General features: G+C 26.4%; 1 protein-coding gene across 4 annotated transcripts; it reads left to right on the plus strand.

Moving 5' to 3' along the window:
• Positions 1-423: 423 nt before the first annotated feature.
• On the plus strand, positions 424-24,007 carry LOC123260646 (scavenger receptor class B member 1-like). Of its 4 annotated transcripts, none has more exons than XM_044721873.1 (8): positions 424-577; positions 17,453-17,708; positions 18,002-18,143; positions 20,827-21,027; positions 21,351-21,575; positions 21,656-21,818; positions 22,148-22,392; positions 22,834-24,007. In XM_044721873.1, the coding sequence occupies exons 1-8, from the start codon at positions 550-552 to the stop codon at positions 23,182-23,184; spliced, it is 1,611 nt and encodes a 536-aa protein (XP_044577808.1). In that variant the 5' UTR covers positions 424-549; the 3' UTR covers positions 23,185-24,007. The 4 variants fall into 4 exon arrangements, with proteins under 4 accessions (XP_044577808.1, XP_044577806.1, XP_044577804.1 ...); XM_044721871.1 differs by lacking the exon at positions 424-577 and adding an exon at positions 8,386-8,470; XM_044721869.1 differs by lacking the exon at positions 424-577 and adding an exon at positions 11,822-12,484.
• Positions 24,008-25,685: the final 1,678 nt, after the last annotated feature.

The raw sequence follows: 25,685 nt of genomic DNA on the forward strand, positions 1-25,685 counted from the left end.
TAAGATTGCCTTTAATTTAGTGCAATGCGGCTGGTTTGCATCTACACCAAGAAACATTAAATTAACGTCCAAAGTTTCATCCTCAGACCTAAATAGATAATAGGTCGCTGATATCTGTGACTATCACTCATAAGTTTCTTCTCTTCTTCGTTGAGTTTATCAACTTGTAAGCCGACAACGTGGACGCTCACTGTAACAGCAAGCTCGATACACATACACACTTGTTATAAATAATGTTACGTTATTTATCATCAGTTGTCCGAGTGAATAAAGAGTAATCTCATAATTTCGAAAAGTCAATTATTCCGGGTGAGCCATCAGTCGGAATGGTCATTGATTTTGTTCGCTAATAAATTTACCCAATCGGATAAAGCAAATGGTTACATTACATTGTTCTATTACTTTTTAGTGTTGTTTATTTTCTGTTTTTGATTCTATTAATGGAGAATTTTATTACGTAGTTTTTTTTTTTTTTTTTTTTTTTTTTTTTTAATTTAAAAGTATCCGTATTTGATTCAAAAAGAAAGGAAGAAATCAATTCGACTAAAAATGTTTTGTTACGCTGGATTATCCGTTCGTAAGTACCGTTTTTAATTTTTAAATTAATTAAGTTAATTTTTCGTTACAAAAATCAGAAAATAAATTTTTTTTTAAATTTGGAATTTCTAAAAATATTTAAAAATTTTTTTACAAATTATTAAATATGTTAGAAAAATTCTTCCGGTTAAAAAAATTTAGTAATTAAAAATTCAAAAGTTATTAGTTTAAATATTAGTAATTATCTGATTTTTAATCAAATTTTTTTGCAATAAATCGCTCACTTTTAATTCCTAACATTTTCCATTTCTCAATAAATTTTTTTTTCTGAAGGAATTTGTTATTTATCCACAATATTTTTCATCATAATTCCAGATAAATTTTCATCATACATTAAAAGTACATATGTAATTAATTTACAAAGAAATCATGAAATAGTGACGCATATTAAACTTTTTATTGCATAGCTTACTTTGCAATAAATAATTATTTTCAAGCACGATAGGTGTAAATAATAGCGTTGATATATCATATATGTTTTGAAGACTGTATGCGTCACAAATATATAATACATGAGAATAGTAATAGCAATAGCAATAATACAACTAGCTATTAACTGGTAATCTAGTGGCAGTCAGTAGTAGCCGATAGATAATAGTTAATACCCCATCAATTATATTCGCGGCATACATATTATCGGCTAAGATAAATAAATAATCATTCATCCATTTTTTACCGTGTATATTTTCCTCGGCATTGGATAATTACCTACAACACCGCGTTATGTTTTTTTATTAAAGTCCTCTGTTAATTTGTATTTGTTATTTCCATTATTATCATTCGGATTTATTCCAATTATCATTGTCATTTTTATTATCATTATCATCGAGTTCACTAGAACTTAGCAGACGGTAGACGATAGAAGAATCTATTCAGTTGCCAGTGAAAAAATTAATTACTTTTCATTTTTTGTCCTATGACATCATTATTTTTTGCCGGAAGAGCCATCTGTTAAGTAATAGCTAGAAAATTCGAGAATATAATATATGTATCATGATAATTTATTCTAAAAAATCAATGGTACCGCGATCAACGCTGATTAATTTCTTTGCGTATTTGAATATTCAATTTTTTACTCACTGGGAAAATTTTCATTTTTATTTAGTATGTTAATTTGTTATTTATTTATCTGCGTACACATACAAAGTATCGTTTTCTTTTATTAATTGATCGCTAGTTTTTATTGATTATATCTTTTTTTATTTTTATTTGAATATTTTATTAGCAATAAAAAAAAATTTTTTTATACTTTTATTATACGATCAGTATTTTTAGTTTCTGTCTGTCTACAACTAACGAATGGTAGAAGTTACAAAGGTTTGAAAAATGATAAAAAAAATAATTAAGCATTTTGCTTGCAGACTTAATCGGAACTTTGCGTGCAAACTACCTGATATTTTAATCCTAACATACAACTACAATTTATTCGGTATGAAAAATCTGCAATCGCTTGAATCATTCTCTCGAACTTAATCATGTTTAAAAAGTTTTTGGAACCACTTATTTTCAATACAAATAATACTAAGTTTTTTTTGTATGTTTCTAACTATAATGTTTGCGACAATATGGCGAATAATCCTACAATGGTTGACAAAAATACTGTCCTAACAAGCGATTTTTCAAATCTTTTATAGAATTTATTCTTGATATCATAAAAGAAGATTTATTTTAATGAAATTTAAAATAATTTTTTATTCTTCATAACGGTTCCTTTTATAATTAATTAGAGTACTTTGTCATAAAAGGTTGGATCTTTTATTTTATTTAGTTAACGCTGGTATAAATAATTATTTAAAATATCAAGGTTAATCCAATTATATAGGAGGTTATTTTGCGTAAAGTAATACTTGACCATCGTATTTTTTGAGGTTATTTAACAAGGACATTGTTATTTTGTATGTATACATATACTTACAAGGGTCAAGTGCCCAGTAACCTGAAAAAATATATTAAAAGGTTAAAATACAAAAAATTTTTCCGAAAAAATTTAGACAAATTATCGTGAAAAAAAATTTTTTCTTAAAATTGAATATTCAATAATAACAATATTAATTTTCTTAAAAAATAAAAAATAAGAAGAGAGAAAATGTAAGATAATCGACATTAAATTAAGAGTCAACATCCACTGATAACGGGCTAGCAGGTAACAAATAGAGCATTAAGAGTATTAAAAAAATACTTGTGACGTCAATAGACATTTGGGCATTTTAAATTAAATAGCAGCAAGTGGTTCAGGACCTGTTTTTTGTTACTGGGTATTTCTTAATATCCTGTAGAGCTCTGATGTCCAGGGTAGTTTATCATCCAAGTTCAAGGATTAGTTTTTTTATTCCCGAAAGAGGTTTTACGAGCGGAAAGTTTCAAGGGTTGATGATCATCTGTAGTTCTTTTTTACCGCTGATTGTAAAACTCGATAATAAAATCTTATTTTCTGAGAATGGAAAATAATTTTATTATAGAGATTTTAAATACTTTTCTCACCTCCGGGCGGAAAGCGTCAATTTTCCTCCCGCTGCGCTAAACGAAAATGCCGCTTTCCGCCTCCGTCGAGGAGAAAAATAGTATACACACCACAGGCAGTAAATAAGAAAGGCTTAGATCACATGTTTATTGACCTCGGCTTCGCCTCGGACAACAATTACATGTGATCTGAGACATTTCTTATTTTACTGCCCTAGATGTGTAATATACTATTAAATTCTTCTTTCGTTTACTTTTCTTTCCTTTGTTTACAACTGTTATCATTACCGTTTACTTTTTTTTTTAACTTATGCGATTATGAAACAATCAAACCTATTTTACGCTATTGAACGGCAGCAACGATGTTTTTTACAGATCGATATAATAAATTGTTAATTAATGAATAATGTATATTATAAATACAAAGTACGCTTCCTATTATTATTTCCGCATTGTTTTCCATGAACTATGACATCTTTATTATAATTCTTTTTTTTTTGTTTCTTTAATTTTTATTTATTGAAAGAATAATAATAATAATAATAATAATAACTTGATAGATTATATCTATGTTAATAGAATGCTTTGAGAAAAAAAAATAGTTTAGAAATATTCACTATCTAATTTGTGATTACGACAATAGAAAAATATTTTTAAACTTAGCTTAGTCATTCCAAAATAATAAGACACATGAATTGCAAAAATAGTCGAGTTATTTTTAGGAAATAATTTTCATTCAATTAAATTTTTATTCATAGTAATTTAAAATTTTATTACTTTTTAGTGATTAAAAATTAAATTATTTGAATTGAAGTATAAATGTTAAAAAAATTGATAAAAATAAATTACGTTGAAGAAAAAAATAATTTTCATCATAAAATTGAAATAAGATTTAAAATTACACAAATATATTGATAAATATATTAAATATTAATGAATATTGCCTCAGAAAGGAACATTATGGAAAATGATATTTCTGTTACACGCTTAGAATAATACATATTTGCAGTAATAGTTGAACTACCTGTTGCTCTCGTGTGCGCTATATACACTTAACCATACGCATACAACATTAATATACGTACGGATAGTATGCCGCGGCTTCAATTGAATGTAATATTTATATTATACATTATACCTATGTGATCGCGAGTTTACTGACATAATTAGTGTCTCGATCATTACAAATTGGCACATGAACGTACCTAATATTTATTTCAATTTCATTATTAATTTTTTTTCTATACATCGTACTTACAAAATTCAATTACACGTTTCTACATTACAGTATTATAATGATTATAATTATTATAATGATAATAATACAGAAAATCTTACAGTTTTTTTTAATAATCGATGTTAATAAACAGTGGAAAAATTTTATGGTGAATTAATGACAGTGATTGACATCATAAATGATTAATTTTTTTTTGTTCGAGTCCAAACAACAACAAATTAATTTTTTAACTTAACCTTAAGGTTTTTTCACGTGATATAAACTCTATTATATTAAACCATCATTATCTCACCTTCGATATTAAGTAACAAAAAACATATGGTTAAAAAAAAATATATTTATCTACAATTTAAATTCTTGCGAAGAAACTTGCAAGTTACAATGTCCGTTAAATGCTTAATCGAAAATAAATTTGTTTAATGAAAATAAAAAATTAGTATCGTTAAAAAAAAATCAATAATAAAAATTAGGAAAACGGTTGACCCTAAAGGCCATCCCTGCAACTTCCCGCTAATTCCGTTAATATCTGGCCGCTTTTTTGAGCTCTTCGAGCTCAAAAGTACAATCTGTGTGTTGTTTTAAGCTCTCCGAGCTCAAAAAGATACCTTTTCTATGCTTTTGAGCTCTTTGAGCTCAAAAGTCTGATAAAAGTTTCATAGAACACTATTTTTTGAATGTTCATACCGCAATAACTTTTGAATGAATGAACCGATTTTTACGCGGTTGGCGGCATTCTACGCAGTTTTTTAAGCCTCATATAGAATTTCTAAGTTTTAATTGGTCAAACTAGAAATTTCGGAGTAACTCTGAAAAAACACTTTTTTCGGTTTTCTTTCGTTCACGATATCTCTCGAACGAATCAACCGATTTTGACCGGATTGGCGGCGATCGACGTGGTTTTTCAAGGTTGAGAGCTGATTAGTTTTTGGAATCGATCGTTTGAGCCGTTTAAAAGTTATCCCAAAAACCACTTCAGAAAAAATTTTTTTCCTACTTTTTAGATTTCTCCAAATTTCTCAAAATCTATCGGTCCAAACCGGTTCAAATTAACAGGAAATCTAAGTTTGGCGAAGCCCTTTCGAATGGCACCAACCGCGATGAAATCGGTTCAACCGTTCAAAAGTTATAAGAGGTTTACATACTTACACACACACACACACACACACACACACACACACACACACACACACACACACACACACACACACACACACACACACACACACATACAGACATAGTGACACCCTCGCGGGAATAGTCAGGAAAGCTTCCTAGGACCTCAAAACGTCGAGATCTGATGAAAACTCGATTTTCGAAAAACGGGGTAAAACCAATAACTTCCCGATTTTTGAAAATTTTCAATTTTCTTAGCGGGAAGTTAAAAAAAATTATCGATTGTAATTATTAATTGTAACTTTAATCTTTTAATGAATATTGAAAATTACTCAATTCAAGATGCACTCGCTTGTCTCTAAAACTGATAACCAATAAAAAATAAAAAATTGTTTGTAATTAAATGAATAAGATAATGATTAAAACACTAAAATTCTCCGAAAGCATGAAAGACCGGATAATTGTATTCTTTTGGATGACCTGTATGCCGATGCGCTATTAATCAAATTTATAAAAATAAAATAAACATATCTAATTTAAACTTTCGAATTTCTGACTGATATTCACACGTCATGATGATTATTTGTTATTTTAAAGTTGTAAAAACAATAACGAAATTTAATAGAGATAAAAAACTAAAATATAAACTTTCAATTTTTGGATAATTGATAATTGAGTATTTATAAATATGAGGAAAAATGGTAATTGTATCACTGGGTTTTGAGATTATAAGTCCAAGACGATAGTGTTGGTAATGAAATTAAAAATGACTAATATTATTTACAACAATAATACAATAATGATTGTAATAAATAATAATATATCGGGCAGCTCTCATTTTGAATTAAAAATGTTTGAGCTGTTCTCGAAAATTATTGAATTTACTGTCGAAGGATGAAATGATATTTTACTGATTCTGATAATTTAAATGACTCAAGCTGGGTAAGAAATCGAGATTACCTTGGGGTATTTAGCAAATTTGTCATCGTGACTAAAGAAAGAACTACCACTTCTTTTGAGAATTAAAAATGCAATCGTTCTCCGGACTGTAAAAAATGGGAATTAATGCAGAGTGAATATTTAAACGGAAGTAATTCCGTCATCTAAAGTTTGGAGATTTAATCAAATTAAAATCTTTTTTTAAATGTAGAATTTTTTAATTGAAATAATTATATTTATTTTTGTTATATTAAGAAAACTCTAAAAAATTTGAAAAGTATTTTTTTAACTAGAATTCATTTTATTGTTGATAAATGAAACAGTAAGTATTTTTTTTTAACCGTAGAATTTAAAGTTAAATTCTACATAAGTCAAAAATTTTTACGCAGGTTCAAATACTTCGGGCCTAAATGTATTGATCAAGGCTAACTGCTTACTTAAAAAAAATCAACAATCAGTATCACCGTTTTTTTCAGAAGCCGAACAAAAAGCTGTCATATCTTATGAAACATAAAAACTCCACTGGACATAAAAAATCACTCATACTATGGTTGTAAATTCAGTAAAAACCGATTTCTTGCCCATCTCTTCGTGCAATAATAAAAATTTTTTAAACTTTTATAAATCTACCGATAATCTGCACATGCAGGATAACAAGCACGTGCTCTAGAGGTAAAAATCCGAAATTCAATGTGAATCCTTATCAAGACTGAGAACGTGATTCAATCTTTTATTTCAAATCGTAAAAATGTCGTGCTAGATTAAAATTTCTCATACTCGTGCTCTTAAATGACTATTTGACCCGTCGCTGCGATTATTAGATATTAATAATAGATATTAATATTAGATATTAATAAATTGTAATAATAAATAGATAAAATTGAAAGTCTAGCACCAATGTTTACAATTTTTTAATAAAAGTTTAGTAAACATCCTCAACATAAATATTATTGAGTTTCCGTAATTATAGAGTTAAAAAATGTAAATACTGAGTAACAAATTTTTCCAGTCATTCCGATAACAGAATTATTATCTAATCATAACATCATAACTAATAAAAATCAATGAAAAAAATAGGAATTTAATAATCGTCGCAATCAATCATACGATGAAAATAATGATTGATTAATCGCAAAAACAACATTTTTATTTAGTAAAAAAGGTTCTAGATCTTGCGATTAATTATTATTTCCATTTGTCTTACAGTAAAAAACAAAATTAAATAACATTATGGCCCAATTAATGAAAATGATAGGTCTCGAATTCACATTAAGGCTACTGACATACATGTAATATCTAATACACTGATACATATGCAATTAAACTCGTAAAAATCCTTCAAAGTGTCGTTTCTAATAGTTATTTATTTTTTGTTTCAATATAAAAAAAATATTCGCGCATGCCGGGATTGCGTATGTGTGGTAAATAATAATTGTCTAATTGATAATTGATTACACGAGTTTATTACATAGTTGTGTAATTTTTTATCAATGAAAAATAATTAGCATAAATATAGATTTTTTATATCCAGTTCAGAATAGCATGAGTTTTCATTGTAAACATTGAATTACCTTACCTAGGTTACTCATTATACGTAACTGAAAATTATTAACCGACTTTTCCGACAATTATGTGATCAATGACGTCAGTAAAAATAATTTCATATTTTTAATTCATACCAGTTTGTTGAATTTTTTATTTATAACAAGTAAGTACTTCCGTTAATATAATTTTTGGATTATTTACTTGCATTGAAGTGAGTTTACTTTTGTAAATTAAAGATAAAATTTAATCACAACCAAGGTTGATAAAATAGTTTTGTTGTCATTTTTATTGTGACTCAAGTCTTAGATAGTTGAGTTTACCTAGACAGAGATGGATAAAAAATATTAAGATTGTGTGACAATAAAATGCAACTGGTTATTCAACTAAAATTTAATAGAATAAAACCCACGTGTATTTACTAATGCAGTATGTAATATTATTAGTATTATCGGAGAAATTCACAAGTACGGTGTAGAATGTACGACAGTATCTGACAGAATGTATGCAGAATGCAATGCAGTAAGTGCGATGGAGGTAAACGTGTTTCAACTTTACCTAAGCGATTCGAACTTACCCAAGGTTAGTGAATACTTATGTTGTAAATCAAGATCAAACACTTTTTTTTACTCGTATAATAATTATCTTTTTTTACGGCTTCTACATGTTCAAGTACTTAAGTGAAGTTGATGACTTTATTGTCTGACGATTTGATTTAATGGTTCATAATACCGAGTAATAGCTTTTAAAGTCTCTATAAATTATCATTTTATTTTAGTTTGTTTTACTATCTGTTAACACGATTATTTTTGTTCCATTCATTGAACCTTACAAATTAGTGAGCTTATTTTATCGATTAGTCTACTTTTTATTTTTACATGGATTTGTAAAAAATTTAAACGTATCATTTATTATTTATTGTAATAATATAATAATTTCTAGACTATAATTAATCAATTTTGATCTTGGATTCCATTTGAGCTGGGCTTTAATTTTTAGAAGATTTGTCATTCTGATTAAAAAAAGTCAGATTTTAGCTGAGGTCTATGCACTGCTTATGAATTAAATGGAGTATTACATGTCAAAAATTTTTTCTCTAAATAAATTAGACTATAATTATCTTATCACATTGTGTTATTATGATATGGGTTAAAAATAATTCTTGCATAAGATAATAATCATAAAAATACAATTTTTTTTTAATTTTAATAAAATGTTGATTATATCTTTGTAAAAAAATAAATTCATTTATGCTTAAAAAATTTTCCTAATTAATAGAATTTTAGTGTAAGTTAAAGTGAAACACAAAAATTTCTATTTTTCTTAAGAATTCGTTTTTTTACTGATTTATATTATATAATTAAAAATGATCCTCTACAATGTATAATTGCACAAAAAATTACATACTAACGTCATTGTTCAAAGGTTCGAAAAATCAAGACCGTTATAGCCTTCCATCTTTATTTTAATTATTAATCTTAAGAAATTAAATAAATTTTATTACTTCTAGTAATTATTATTGAGTCAATATTTTTATTTTTTTGATGATTTTCAAATTGATAATTGAAAATAAATGTCAAAAATTGTTAGCTTCTAATAAAAAATTTTTTTGTCAATTTTTAATTTTTTTTTGCATGACAAAATATAGCCAATTTTCATCATTAAAAACGAGAAAGTTATGATTTAAAAAATTTTCCTAATAAATAGTCGGTAAAAAAAAATAAAATGACGTATTTTAATCTTCTTAAGAAATGATGAAAAAAATCTCCGAAATAAATACTGTTATCAGTTAAAAGAGTAATAAAAATAAAATGGTCTTGTAAAATAATTATAAAGTTAATAATAAATGAGTAAAAATGAAGATTAAATTTATGTGGTCTCTTACAATTATACAATACACGTAATAAAATGTAGGGAAAATTCCTCTAGAGTTTTTTTAGTTCAGGGCATCAACCTTCGCGTTTCAATCTTTCGATTCCTTGCGACCTTGATGTTAAAACAGAGCTTTCGATTCTACTAACGTGTTTTATAAAGAAAGACAAAGAGTTAAACGTTGTACTTGGAGTTAACGAGGTAAAAACCATGATTTTCATGTAAAAAATGGTTATTATATGTTAAAAGTATATTATTATATTAATTATATGAATATTACTGAATTTAAAACCACGAATGCGAGAAAAAAGTTATTGAGAAAAAAGATCGATCACATCATTAATAAGGAAGAGAAAAAGACAGTCAAGGTCGATTAAACATTTATTCCACTACTGACAATCGCAAATTTAAGGATTTGCGACATACCAAAGAATAAACAAAATTTTAAGATTTATTTAATCCATATTTATTCCATCTTTACGTGTCTCGATTTTTTTTATTTTTTTGTGTGGGGTTTTTTGCATTTTTTTACCGCTTGCTCGTGAATTAATGAATGAAATTGAACGTTCAGCTTATGGTGAATCCGAAAGTTTATCGAATTCGTAAAGATAATGCTTTTAATGCTGCGTACAGATACGTAAATAAAAACAAAGAATGAGATAAATGCAGAATGAAAGAGGACTTAACAATTCCGCATTTGAACAGACCGAGGTTACGACAATCGTGCTAGTCGGAATGTGGTGGAAAAAATAAAGGAAAAAAAAAACATAATTCTGGAGAATAAAAAAACCTTTACTACTTGCTACATTAAAAATTTAAGTGTCTACATATTATTATAAAACATCATGAGTTATGGCCTTTCAGTAAAAGTGTCGTAAAAAGGGACACAAAATAATTCAAATAAAAAAGTAATACAAGTCATTTTATGTTTTATATAATACAGATTAGAGAATAATGTTTATTCTTACAAAAAATCTTTAATAATTACTAGGGTTTATTGAGATTTTATTGAATGAAAATAAAATTATTTAAATACCAGTAAAAATATTTTTTAAATATAAGAATAAATTATTTTGTTACTTTAATAAGAATAAAAATTTTATAATTAAAATTGAGCAAATTATTTTTGGTATTTTCATAAAAAAAAAAAAAATCATCTTTCAGAAAATTAAAAAGAATTTATTGTAAAAAATAAAAACATCAATTTAGAATTAAAAAATGAAAGAAAATATTTTCAAAAAAAAATTCTGTAACTCTAATTATTAATTAAAAATTAAAAAAAAAAATAATGAGGAATTTTAGTAATTCCAATACCGTAAAATAAATTTAATTATTTTGCTGTACATATTGGTTCACATAAAAAAAGAATTTTTTGCATCAAGAAAATTTTGGAGAACACTATAATTATTTTTGAGTAAGAATAAATTTTTTTGACGCAAGAAAATTCGACTTTGCTCAAGAAATTTTAAATTCATTAAAGAAATTTTTAGCCTTTCTTAATATTTTCTTGAATCAAGAAAATTTACCCTTGAGTCAAGAAATTTTTCTTTTTTGTGTACAATGAAAAATTTTTTAAAAAATTTTCTTACAAGTTTCAATTTTATTTTAAAAAGTGAAAAAATACAAATTATTACTTTGAATTTGGAGGAAAATAATATTAAATTAAAAATATTTTATTATGTAATAAAAATATTATCCATTTACTTTTAAAAATGTTATGAAATTTTAATCTATTCAACATACACTTACTTTGATTATAATTAAGAGAAATGAATTTTAATTTTCGCTTACAAAATATCAAATCTTATAGGAGAAATTAAAATTACAAAAGATTTATATTGAATTTATAGAACGATACAAATCGGATCGAATTCTAATAGTCGTTTGTAAGTTTAAACTTCCAACTTATAAGAAATAAGATACTTGAAACGCATTATAAACACACAATTGTTTATTGGTCAAAGATCCACGTGCAATCGCCACCTCCACTCCTAAAAACAACCAGCTCTAGACGAATGAAGAAAGGGTAGTGGGGTACCGGTACAAGAGACTACTACCAGACGATATTTTTCAAAGTCGCTCAATCTGTCTGCACTTTTGCACGGTATCGCAAGCCGGGAGGTTTAGATTTACATTACGTGAGGGTACTAGCAGTTTTACTATTAGCTAACTTAGCTTTTAAATATAAAAAAATACTGGCGAAGACTTTGATTAGTAAATGAATATTTGAATTTACTTCTCACGTAATTTTATATTTTTAACGATACTTGCGTTACCATTGAGAGAAGTTTGTCGGAGACTCAAACGAGTGTAAAGACGACGCGCGATCGGATACGTCGTCGATTTTCATTGATCTCTTTGTACTGTGATTTAAAATATTTTATATCAATTTCATGCAAAGTGGTAGTGATATATATTTCATTTAACGTTTGATATTATTGTTATTATTATTATTATTATTGTCTATAATATAACTATTGAGAAAAGTAATATAGTATAAATACACAAAAATGAAAGATTTAATGTCAATTTGGAGCCGGCTAGCTGGTCGACGTTATACGTCCGTACATGTTAACGCTAACCACCAAGTAAGCTCACAAAATCCCGAAGATTCTTCAGACAGTGATCCAAGTAGTCTTCAATCGAAATCCGCTATTGTAGTTAATCAATTTTTTAATAACACACTACCAGTACGTTCTAATAGCAGGCGGAGATGGCCAAGGAGTAAGTCGATTTTTTTTAAAATTATTTATTTATTTGAATTAAATTTTTATCATTAGGTTGAAAAAATCTACGTTATTTTATATAAATTGAAAGTAAAAGTAAAATTTTTATTTTTATCCTAATCTGTGAGATTTTTAAACGAAATTAAAAATTTTTTATTAAAATTGATCCAATTAAAATTCTAAAAATTTTTAATGAAATCCTGTCATTTTAATATTTTTTAAATAATTGATAATTATAATTAAATTTTCTAATTAAAACTTTAGTTTTTTATGTTAATATTTACAAGAATTTTAAATATTTTAATAGTCTATTTATTCTTTGTTTGTTATTTTAAAAAAATGTTAATAAAATATTATATCAGACATACATAAATAATTAGTAGTTTAATTCATTATTATAATTTTAATTAAAATTATAGTAATTGAGTATTATTGTTTATATACCCATCACATTGACCACCAAAAGCGAGCCAATATCATCTTTGAATTATAAACCACTTGATTAAAAAATTATAACGATAAATTAATAAATACGCGGATGAGATCTAAATGTGAGTGATTATAATAGCATGCGGTTAACCTCGTACTTCGTTCTGGTAATACTGTTGACGGTTGTCGATTGCCGAATAATGTCCGGCTGTTATTATTTATTCATTATTACGCATTTATTAAGTTATTAAATAGTGGTATTACAGGTACATAATTTAAGATTTGTATTTGAATTTATTTAAATATTAGGCGTGATTCAAAGAAACCCCATGCTGTGATTTCTGAGTTCAGGATTTATGGTAAATGTAATTGATCACTTAGCTGTCATTATAAAATATTTTTAATTATCTTCGTATATTTATTTGCATACTCATTCTTATCAAGTAAGACGAGTGACAGTATAACCAGTTTATAGAGGAATTTATTTATTACACCTGAACTTGTTTATAATAAATAATCGCATCAAAGTTTTAATATTGAGGAAGACAAAGCAATGTCAGTGAATTTTTAAAAAATTTTATTATTTTTTTCATTTTTATTGTAAGATAAATTTTCACTTAAATTGGAAATTTTTAAGTTTCCTTCTAAAGAATTTCTTAACATTTAGCTCAGCCATAAATGTTAATTACTACGAATTAACACATGTCATTGCCCGTATAAAGATAAATATCACGTCAAGTATCACTCTTAGTTTCAAACTCGAGACCTTTCAATCGTAAATGACAACTCAAGTGCACTAACAACGAAATAATCGTATAAATATATACATATATGATGCAATTAATAACGATCGTGCAAAGTCTGGAAAACCTAATGTTTGTTATGTTGATTTTTTAAATTTTATGTCAAATATCGAAATATTATCTGAATTTCCCAATAATTATGAAATTTCCAATCACTTGCTAACTATTACTGTTGCCTCTGAAATTAACATGCATGTACGTTATATTTTTAAATTTAGTAGCCTGGATAGTAAAAACTGGGTATGCTTTAATGGTAAAGTAACAACTCGAGTTCATTTCATAACATGTAATTTTTGACGTTAATTATGTAAATACGTATGCGTTGATTATATGAACTACTTAATTATTATTATATTTGTTAAATAAATTTTCAACTAAAAAAATATAATTTTAAATTAAATTAAAATAAAATAATTTTTAAACAAAATAAAAAATATACTGGATTAATAGTTGAATAATTAAATTTTTATTAAAGAAAATAAAATCAGTTAATAAAAATGTTTTTCTCTTATGATCAGTGGGAATATAATGTAACATTAAAAATTACAATACAATAAGTAAACCGCGTGTATAGTTTAAAGTTAAATGCTTTCACCAACAAATATTCTCAGCTAAATTACACCTAATATAATATAACCTGGGAGAGACACTCACAATTGCTAAATAGATATATAAATAGTGTATATAAGTACAACAATCTAGGCATGACACTATGTTGAGTACTAAGTGTAGTCAACTGCACAAGCTAATTCAAATTCACAACAGACTCGCGCGTTGACTGGCGCAATTTACTATTGCAATAATAAACAATTTATCTCTTTCATTTGATGATTTTAGCATAATATATTACATACTTTTATAAAGAAATAAATCTTTCGTACAATAAAAAATTAATTATTCAGATTTCATGTTTTATTTACTCAAATAAATTAGATATTTTTAAATTATCAATCTGCAATTTTAATGGTTTAGATTTAAATTTACTTATCTGATGCTTATGTAAGCCATAGAGAGATTTTAAAATAATTTATATTTATTTAGTGTAGATTAGAATCTGTTAGATCACGAGTAATAAATTTTTTAGAGCATAACAATAAATAATGTCCAATTATTCTTTTATTTTATCGTCAAACTAACAAGGCGCCTAATTCGAATTAAGATAATGAAGTAATTACTAGACGATCCACGCACATCACGAATGGAATTATTGTTATACAAAGAATTTAACCAAATCGGCATTTCTTTATTGTTATATTATTATTATTAGTATTTTATCTGTTTTATTTATCTTGTTGTTATAATATAATGTATCACTATTACTCATAATGTCAACTCAATTCCACGTACAAACTTCCTGCTTCCATATATACACGTATGTTTTTTTTACTAGTAAATTTTTTACAAATCAAAAATTTGCATTATAATTTTTTTATATTGACATTATAAACACAGTTGTACAGCATATTTTAAATTTATCACTGTTATTGATAAATAAATTTATACTTATATGTTTTCTTTAGGATGCAAACTGAGTCACTGCTTTGATCTTTAAGAAAAATTTTTTCTTTTTTGTACACTTAATTGAAAAAAAATTATTCGAATAAAATTAATGAAGCTTTTGTTCTGAATTTTTTTTTTTTAGTATTTTAATTAAAATTTTTAAATACATAGAAAAAATTTCAAACTTTTTTTTTATTCAATAAAATTTAGAATGTCAAATTAGAAAATTTTTTAGTTTAAAAAAAATTATAACAAAAATAATTTGAAGCATTTTCAAAAATCATTTACCTAATTAATAAAAAATAGCTACAAAGTTCCATTAAGAACATTTTAAGTGCATCGAAAGGTTTGATGTCATATTAAAACCAGCAGTGTAATAAATATCTATAGATATGTTATGTATCCAATCCCTACATCAAAGGTCATTGCCCCAAACTTTTTTCGCTTCACAATAAATCTCTGACAGCTAGTAAAGTACTTTATAGCGTGAATAATGAAATTGATAATAAAATAAATTCTTATCTTTGCATTTTATTATCAATGTTTATGTTGTGCAACAGAAGTTAATTTAATAAAATAAAATTAGCTAATTTTTATCATAATCATAATAAAAATTTAAAAACTTAATTTAAATTTAAAAACCGAATAAATTCTTCGGGAGAGTAAATAAAGCTTTATTTATAATAATAATAATCATTTAACGCTGATTATTCAATATAAGACTCAGAGAAATAAATAAATTAATCGTAAGGCGTTATATTATATCGATGACTAACGTTGAATACATTAAAAGTTCACGCTGAAAACGAGAGTCTTTTACTTTGATCCTGACATTTTAAAAAGATTCCACCAGCCGACGCAATTTTTCACGTTTTTGCCTAAAATTTAATTGTTTATTTTTGTCAATCAAGGTCCTTTAGATCAATCGAGTATTTTTGTTAAACGATAATAATAATAATAATAATGAATAATTGAATACGTCAATAACTAATATAAAATACAGCAATGAGAATTGCGCTTTGGATTTTCCATTGATTCACTCGCGATCGAGGCAGGTACTTACGCAGGGGTTTAGGCTCGTGCATTAAGATCCTGAATCTGATTGCCTAACGTCACGAACTCGATAAGTAAGGAAAAAAAGGTCCTGACAAAAAATATATTTTATAAAATAAAATAACGAACATCGCCACAGTAAACCGGTTAATGCTCTTCTGGATCTAGAAGCTTCTAACAGATTCGGGATCTTCCTAAAAAAAAAGTCACTCTTGAAACTTCCCATCTCTAATTGCCCGCTTATAGGTTTTTATCGACCATTTATTATTCATTATTATACTCAGGTAGTATTGCTCGTTAATTTTTGTAATTTTCTTTTATTTTACACCTATAACTTAACTTTGCATAACGCATTAGCTTTTCCGTTGGATTATGAAAGCTAAATGTCATAATTTTTAAAAGCGGCCCTTTTACTTTGAAAAAAGCGTTATGTAATCAAATTAATCAATGGAAGATTGTCACATGTGACGTCATTTTGATAAAGAAAAAATTTATTTTGTTATCGATATAAAATGCATAATTAATATTTCTGTTAACTAATAATTTATTTATAATTTCTTAAATATTTAAATTGTTTCATTTACAATTGTAATTTCTATGATGTGACGTAACAGATAATTATTTTTAAAAAATTACGTCAATTACAAAATCAATAAGAGAAAATTCTATTCACAATTATCAGATAGTTGGGTCTAATATTTTAAAAAAAATATTTTCATAATGATTAATCATGTTTAAATGAATGAAAGTCACTCATTTCATTGCTATCAACTGGAGAAATATTATTAATTAAATAAAATTACTCATAAGCGATAAATAATCGATCGTCGTAAAAATATTTCTATTTGTATGGACAGTAGACATGATTAGAGCGGTTGCTCTGTAACTAAAGAAAGATTTTTATAGTCCGACTGTAAGATCTGTTTGGTGTGGACGCGATCAAAAATAACAAACAACTTTCTACAGTTTTTGTTTAGTTAGGAAATAATTATAATAATCTTCCAGCTACGCTTATTTTTTTTCGAGTTGTTTATCGAAAATGACGGAAGAAGTGGATACCTTGAACTATTCAAGTTTTTGGAGTTAATAACTTGAAATATGTGTCTGATATATAATGTGTATTATAAAAAAAAAAGTTAGTTATGTTGTGAATTAATTAAATTAATGATTTTTGTCAACAGGTATCTTCACATTGATGACCCTGGGTCTTCTTGGTCTTACTTTTGGTCTGCTAACATTCGTAATTCAGCCATATGAACTACTTTTTAAATTAAAAGTAACATTCAGCAATAATGGGGAAATTTTTGAATTGTGGAGGAAGCCACCAGTTGATTTGTATCTCAAGGTTTATTTATTCAATGTGACTAATCATGACAGATACATGTCTGGAGTTGATTCCAAACTCAAGTTTCAAGAAGTTGGACCTTATGTTTACAAGTAATATATTTTTTTTATGATATAATAAAAATATTTTTTAATTATTAATAGTTGATTTTAATTAATTAATTTTAAAAATTTAATACTATCCACTAAATTAAAAAATTTATATTTTTCTCAGTAAATAAATAATTGATTGCTTAAATTGTTACTGTAAAATTTCAAAAAATTTAAAATTCACATAATTTTCAAAATTTAAAGCATCTCTTTAAAATAAAATTTTTTTTTTGTATCGCATATATCTTATTATATCTCATGAATTAATTAAAAAAATAATTATTTTAATTTTTTAGAGAGAATTTAGAGCATTCAAACATAACATTCAATGACAACGGAACAGTTTCCGCAATACCGAAGCACCCACTTACATACGTACCAGAATTAAGTGGCGGAACTGAAGATGATATTCTTTATTTGCCAAATATCGCTCTATTGGTAAGCACAATTGAATAAAATTTATCTATAAATAACAAACAATCGCTCTAAAAATAAATTAACCATGCCCCAGAAAAATTTGCGCAATTCCAGCCTAAATATTCAAGTGATAACACTGATACGAGAGATTATCGTAACTAGGTTCAAAAAATCTAACGAATCATGTGATCTAGAGTATGATAATGTTGAAACAGATGAATATGAAAGTAGGTCTAAAAATAATAATAACTGTTTCAATAAATTTTTACTGTAATCCGCGATCGAGATTAGTTATTGTCATTATTCATTATCTTTTAGTTCACTTTATTTAATTGACTTGACTTAGTTTTTATTTTCTTTAATAATACTGAGGTCAGTTTTTGTCGATCTAAAAATAAATTCCAAGAATTTGAGACAAATATAAATGTTGCAATTTCCTGGATGATGGTTCTATAAATACAATTCATTTACTTTGGGCACAATCATTAACATGCAGTACACATTACTGTGACATATGCTCTTCAGCCATAAAAAATACATTGTATCGGATAAAGTCGACGGCCTAGTAGCATAACCATAACGGTTGCTCGCCGAAATCTCGTTTTTTGCGGAAAATTACCGTAGAAAAAAAAGTTTAAGTCGCTTGTTAAATTACAATTCGTATAAAAAAGTAATCGATCTTAATTCTTGCCCCAAAAATTTCCACTACGCGGGTCTGGGTCGGCAAAAACTCAAACTAAAATGCGTGGGCTTAATGTACTCGGATTTATCGATTAGTGAAAAAAAAAAAACCTTTTTATGTTTAACTTTTTTTTTTAATCTAATTTTCTAGAAAACATTATAATGTTTTTAATTTACTAATTTTTTAAACGTGATAATTTTATTATATATAATTAATTATTAGAAAATATTATTAATTCAATGGAAATTTTTTTAATCCATTGAAAATAAATGCGATCTGAATTTTAGCCATCGCGAAGCTTTTTTCAGCTAATAAATTTCGTGATGATTTTTTGCTCCTTAAAACAGGTTTTCCTTCTACTATTTAATTATTTTTTTGTACCAATTATTAATTAAATAATAACTTACACGTATATCTTTGTTCCATGTATCTTTTTTTAAAATTTGAATAACTAAATAATTAAAAAAAAATGAGTGTATATTTTTTGGGGACAACAAAAGTCGAGGTTGTTTACGGAAAGTTTTACTTTTTTACACGAATTATATATTTGATTTCCGGTATATTAAACGACTGCAATAATTCACAACATAATCTTCCTAATTTTTAAATCCGGTTCCCACCCAAGGTCAATCACATTCAAATATTTTTAGCAAACAAGTAAAACAAAATTAGTCCCCTGTTATGGAAAGTTATGTCTCTGATTCATGAGGGTGAATGAGTAACTCGGAATTCCTTTACTTTTTGTATAGGTAACAATTAGCGAATCAAAAAAATTTATACCTGAGTCAGTATCGATGGGTACATCTCGCTAAAAAGTAAAAAAAAAAAAAAATAATAAATCCTTAGTGGAAAAATTTATGTATTATTTGTTTAATTTTTAGAAATGTATTTATGATAAAAATTTTAATTGAAAAATTTATCGCACAAAAAAGAATTTTTTAACTGCATATTTTATAGAAGCATTAGAATTATATTTGTATCAATTAATTTGATATATTATCTTATCATTACAAAATAGTGAACATTCTCGAATATTTTAATCTGTATTGCATAATTTATAAGAGTGATGATAAACTTTTTTTCTAGTAGAACTATTTACACTAACATGGACTTAATCGCAGAGTTTATTTCTGTAAATACTAAATATAATTAGTAAATTAAAAAAATGATTGATTTATAATCGATAAACAATAATAAAGTTATCTTAATGAAAATCTAAATGATAAATGAATTTTTTAGTTACTAAAAAAATTTTTTTCACAAAAAACAGAGAGAATTAATCGGTGTTTATTTTAAACAACTAGATGAATGAAATTATAAACCAGTAATTAGAAATCATCAGGCATGATAATTATCGTATTATCGTTAATCATTTGATGTAATCGTGATTTATGGATAAGCTCGACTGATGAGATTAATAATCTTTAGTCTTAAATTGAATGTTAATCGATTACCGACTGTACGATTAAAACAATCATAAAAACGGCACACGCTACGATTAGTGATAATTTGTAATCAACTAGAATTTTCTAGTCGGAACAATTAATTAGAAAAACTAGTGATAATTATAATAATAATGAGTATAATGAGTAATGAGCACGAGACAAAAAATCTAGTTGATGAAATGCGTAAGAAAAAAATAAGCAAAAAATTATTTAGACGTCATAGCTATCATAGATACATGATGAGTGTTTGAAATTATAATTAAAATGTGTGCAATGCGTTACGTCTTATTGTCAACCGGATGACAGTTATGTAGGATGGTAATCGTGACGACGTGGTTTTCATGACACGTAATCGGTTATTGACAAAAATAGACTAAACTCTGGGACGTATAATCTTCAAGCATGTACTTACCTACTACTGGCTTGATTTTTAACTACTGACTTGATCTGAATGTTGACGTATCCGGTATTTTTCCATCACGGTTTTTCTCTTCTCTATTTTAATTTAATTTCGTTTGAAATTATTTTATTTACCTGAAAATAATTTTAATTTATTTTATTTTATTGCTTTTTTCAGAGTATTGCTAACGTAATGAGAGATGCTTCAATAATTACTACTTGGCCATTAAATGCTCTGATCAAGCAAACTGATTCACGACCGCTTGTACAAATGACAGCGCACGAATTCATGTTCGGTTACAAATCTAGTCTTGTTACCCTCGGTAACACTTTTTTGCCATCGTGGATTAAGTTTGAAAAACTTGGATTGATTGATAGGGTATGTATTTATTCATTTTTTTATCCAAAATAATTATAAATTATAATACACTAAAAAATTTTTAATTTTTTTGTATGATACTAAAGTTAGCAGATATTTGACAATTTTTCTACTTTTATTACAAGTAAATTATAAAAAAAAAATATATTAAAAAAAATTCTCCACTTGTAATTTTTTTTATAACAATTTAATTATTATAAAAATCCAAAATTGTCTGTTAATTTAAGTATCATTTTTTTGTGTATTAATAATTAGATTTCTTCTGTGTTACATATTTGAAATAATTTTATCCTTTTTTTTTTTTTTTTTTTTTTTTATTACAGATGTACGATTTCGATGGTGACTTTGAGACTGTTTACACCGGTGAGAATGACGTAAGAAAAACAGGACTGATTGACAAATACAGAGGTGACATTAATCTACCTCAATGGACAGGAAAGTGTGCGAATGTCAATGGTGCAAGCGATGGAGCCAAATTTTCTAGTTACATTGAACCAAACGATACTCTTCTTTTCTACAGAAAAAGTCTTTGTCGAAGTGCCAAAATGGTATGTAGCATAATTTGTCCATCAGTATGTATGTTGAGTAAAATCAAAAAATAAATCATCAATTATTAATATAATTTTAGGTGAGAACGGGTGAAAAAGATGTCAAAGGTCTCCATACATACAAATACAAATTTATGGACAATGAACTTGATAACGGAGCCAAAAATCCAGATAACAAATGTTTTTGCCGGGAAGGAAAATGCTTACAAGAAGGCTTGATAGATGTCACTGACTGTTACTACGGTAATTTTTGACAATTTTTTTTTGGAAATTCAATCGCTTATACAGAAAAAAAAAATTACTTGAATCAAGTAAATAATTTTGAAGAATTTCATCTTCTTGATTTGAGTAGAAAAATTCTTAAACTAAGAAATTTTTCTTGACTTAAGTAAATCTTACTTGATTGAAGAATTTTTTGTCTTGATTCAAGACAGTAAAACTCTTCAGAATCATTTTCTTGGTTCAAAAATTTTCATCTTGATTCAAGTTAAATTTTTTTTTCAGTGTATAATTTATTACGATTAAATTTTTATAAAAGAAAAGTTATAATAGATAAATTTTATTGAAAACAGGGTTCCCGATCGCTTTATCATATCCTCATTTCTACGAATCAGACGCTTCGCTTCTCGAAAAGGTAGAAGGACTCGAGCCCAAGAAGGACATACACGAATCATACTTTTACATCCAACCTAAATCAGGACTTCCAGTAGACTTAGCTTTTCGCTTTCAAATAAACATGGCTTTGCAGGACATAAGCAGTATTTCAAACGTCGAGGGTTTTTCCGACTTAGTGTTACCCCTCCTGTGGTTCGAAATCGTAAGTATGCTTTAAAATTATAATATCAAGTTGATAAATAAATTAGCAATAAAAATAATACACTGACAATGCACTTTTTTGCCCGAGCATCAAGGCAAACATCTGGTAAGTCGATTGATAAGTAGATGCACTGATGCATGCATTAATTAAAGAAACATGTGGCTCAAAAAATAATGTAATCTCATTAGAACATTCTCAATCAGCGATAAAAACAAGTGCTTGAAACATGATAAATCATCGTTTATCCTTTCTTCTTGATTTCTTCCGGATAATAAAGATAATTAATAGCAAATCATTAATCAATTAAATAAACATAACAAGTAGTCGATCGATATCTGCAGAAATATTGATTAGTGATTTGATTACCATATCGATCGTTAATTAATTGAAATTGAAATTTTTATTGATCTGTTATTTAATTAATTATTAAAATTGTTTCAGGGAATGTATGAGCTTCCAGAGAGCATGAATAACCGATTCATCTTGTACTTGAACGTGTTACCGGTAGTCCAAGATGTCGCTATCTACGCGCTCTTCTTAGGAGGAATAATCTTCCTCGTGTGGAGCATCGTGAAGATAATGTTGTACCGGCCAAAAGGGTCACCTGCAAGGCCAGGACAGTGGTTCGAATCCGATCTTCAACGCAAAAGACTGAACTTCTTTAACGAAAAACGGAATTCATTCCGCGCAAAACCTATGGACACTTATTACAATTCTTTGCTTGAACCCAAAGAAGAAATGACGCCTATGACTGCAATGGTTAACACAGAATTCAAAGAAGATCTTGTATAGGTCATCTGTATTATTATATCATAATTCGCTTTACTTATTTTATGCAGAAGAATAATTGATAAGTAAACTGACGAATGAATCACGAAGGTGGTTCTGAAAATATAAGCAAAAGTTAATGATGTTTATAAAAGCATGTCTCACAACACGCCGACCTCATCAACTTCCACGTAAAGAAATATTAAATGATTTTTTTATTTGTTAACTAGTTGAATTTAAAAATTTGTTTGTATCTTTTATTGACGGAAGTAATATTGCTACAGTGATTTTAGAGTGAAGTCTAAAAAATCAAAATATTACGGACAAGTAAATTCATTTTTCAAGTGTTCAGATACATGAAATTTACGGTAAACTTTGTAATTTCGGCGGTGACTGTTGTAAATTACCGAGAAAAAGTAAACATAGATTAAAATCAAATTTTAGTTTATAAATTTTATAATTTAAATTATTGTTTTATAAATTGAGATTGTTTTTTATCTTCCTACTATTTTAATCAGTTCGTTTAAATTTAAATGTATAGTCATCACATTAATTACAGTGCAAATAGTGAAGTTGTTAATGAAATAAGTACTGGATTTAACGAAAAATGAATACGTAATGATGACTTTAAAGACAGATATTATAAAAGTAGCTGAATATTTTTATATAAAGTATGATTTGTGTAAATATTGTAAATATATCATTTAGATGATAATGAATTAATATAATACTGATATTGCTCATTAATAGGTTTAGTTAACATGTTGAATCTCATTTAAATAAATAATTACCTCAGGTAAATCTCATAAATAGTGCAATTGACATCACAATACGTGAAAAACAAAAATATTAACATGACATTCATATTTTTTAATTAGTAACTATTGAAGTGATAAAAAAATTTTAATGTAAATTCAAAAAAGATATCGCTATAAATTTATTGAACTATTGGATCCCAGACGGTGATATTTAATTTCAGTTATATTAAAAAAAAAAAGGAATCTAGATATTAAGTGACGAATCTTGCCGTATTTGTAATGATTTTTTTTCTTAGTCAAGGATAATATAATGAAGCATCTTATTCATCCGTATAAATGTTATCTGTAATATGAAATCTAAATAATTCATTTTTTATCGGTGTATCATGTACTCATAAATAATATTTATAAGAAATATTTAATTTTATAAATAATTCTATGGCGCTGGCCGAATATTTATTATGATAATAATTATGAATAATAAAATATACTTATTTTTTTCCCTTTTTCATTTTTAATATCAATAAATTAGAGAATCAGATATTTTTTAATAATTGTAAACAGTAGATTGTGATAGTAAATATTACTTTTTATTATTTAATATTTTACACAATTGTTTATGTTTATCTGTATATTTAATAACGTGAATCTTGCCAGACATGTATAATATGATTAATTAATGTTGTCAATGGTATGAATTCTAATGAATTTTGCTCAATAAATAATTTTTTTAATAAAAGACCATACAGTTTATTATTTTATTTAAGGGTACCCCTTCCCCTTAAAAGTAACCCTTTAAGTTATACGCAGTTGCAAGGCTAAAAAAACATTTTTTTTATTAATTTTTTATAGACACAGTTTTTATTTATCAATTACAAGTGATGGTTATTTAAATAGAGCCTACTTTCAAGAATACAATAGCGCGTCAATTATGTAAAAATATAAATGTGCACCGCTCCTGTAAAAGATGTTCCGAACGACCTCTAAAAAAAAGCGCTTGGCGGTGACCTCAATTTCGGCGGTTTGGATTATCTGAAATCAAAAAATATGGTAAATTCTTTCAAGGATAGATTAATGCAGGTATTGGACGAAGAAATAAGAAAAATTTTGATTTTTGACAAAATGGCGACTATTTGTAAAAAATTTTTCGTTTTTGTTAAAAAACAATTTTCCAAATTGTTAAAAAAAAAAATAGTAATAATTTTTCAAATCTTATTCCTTCGTCCAATATCTGCAGTAATCTGTCCTTTAAAAGAATTCACCATATTTTTTGATTTCAGATAATCCAAACTGCCGAAATTAAGATTACCGCCAAGCGCCTTTTTTTTAGAGATTTATATTTTTACATGATTGACGCGCTATTGTATTCTTGAAAGTAGGCTCTATTTAAATAACGATCACTTATAATTGATAAATAAAAACTGTGTCTATAAAAAATTCATAAAAAAATGTTTTTTTTTAGCCTTGCAACTGCTTATAACCCCTTAAAATTTCCATCCATACTTCGCAAATTATTTAAAGATCCAATTGATTTTTTGTCATAAGCAAATATTTATTTTTTCTGCATTTAATCATATTAAATTAAATATTTCATTTAAAATAAATATATTTCAAAATGTTAAATTTAAAAAAATCTTCGATTTTTATTATACTTAATATTTATTGCGATGTTACGCATAAAAAAAATAAAGTGTAAGAATAGAATTTCATGATACGCTATCTTAAAAGAGTCGATAAGAACAGAATAATTTTTTTTACCTAGCAAAG

Source organism: Cotesia glomerata, linkage group LG3, assembly GCF_020080835.1.
Source record: "Cotesia glomerata isolate CgM1 linkage group LG3, MPM_Cglom_v2.3, whole genome shotgun sequence".
Classification (NCBI taxonomy): Eukaryota; Metazoa; Arthropoda; class Insecta; order Hymenoptera; family Braconidae; genus Cotesia; species Cotesia glomerata.

What these genes read in the sequence shown, in the direction of transcription:
- LOC123260646 (XM_044721869.1), top strand. Translation starts at nt 12,271, where the DNA reads ATGAAAGATTTAATGTCAATTTGGAGCCGGCTAGCTGGTCGACGTTAT. An exon ending in TTTGTCGAAGTGCCAAAATG is followed by an intron (nt 21,576 to 21,655) that starts GTATGTAGCATA and finishes ATATAATTTTAG; the next exon opens with GTGAGAACGGGTGAAAAAGA. An exon ending in CCCTCCTGTGGTTCGAAATC is followed by an intron (nt 22,393 to 22,833) that starts GTAAGTATGCTT and finishes AAATTGTTTCAG; the next exon opens with GGAATGTATGAGCTTCCAGA.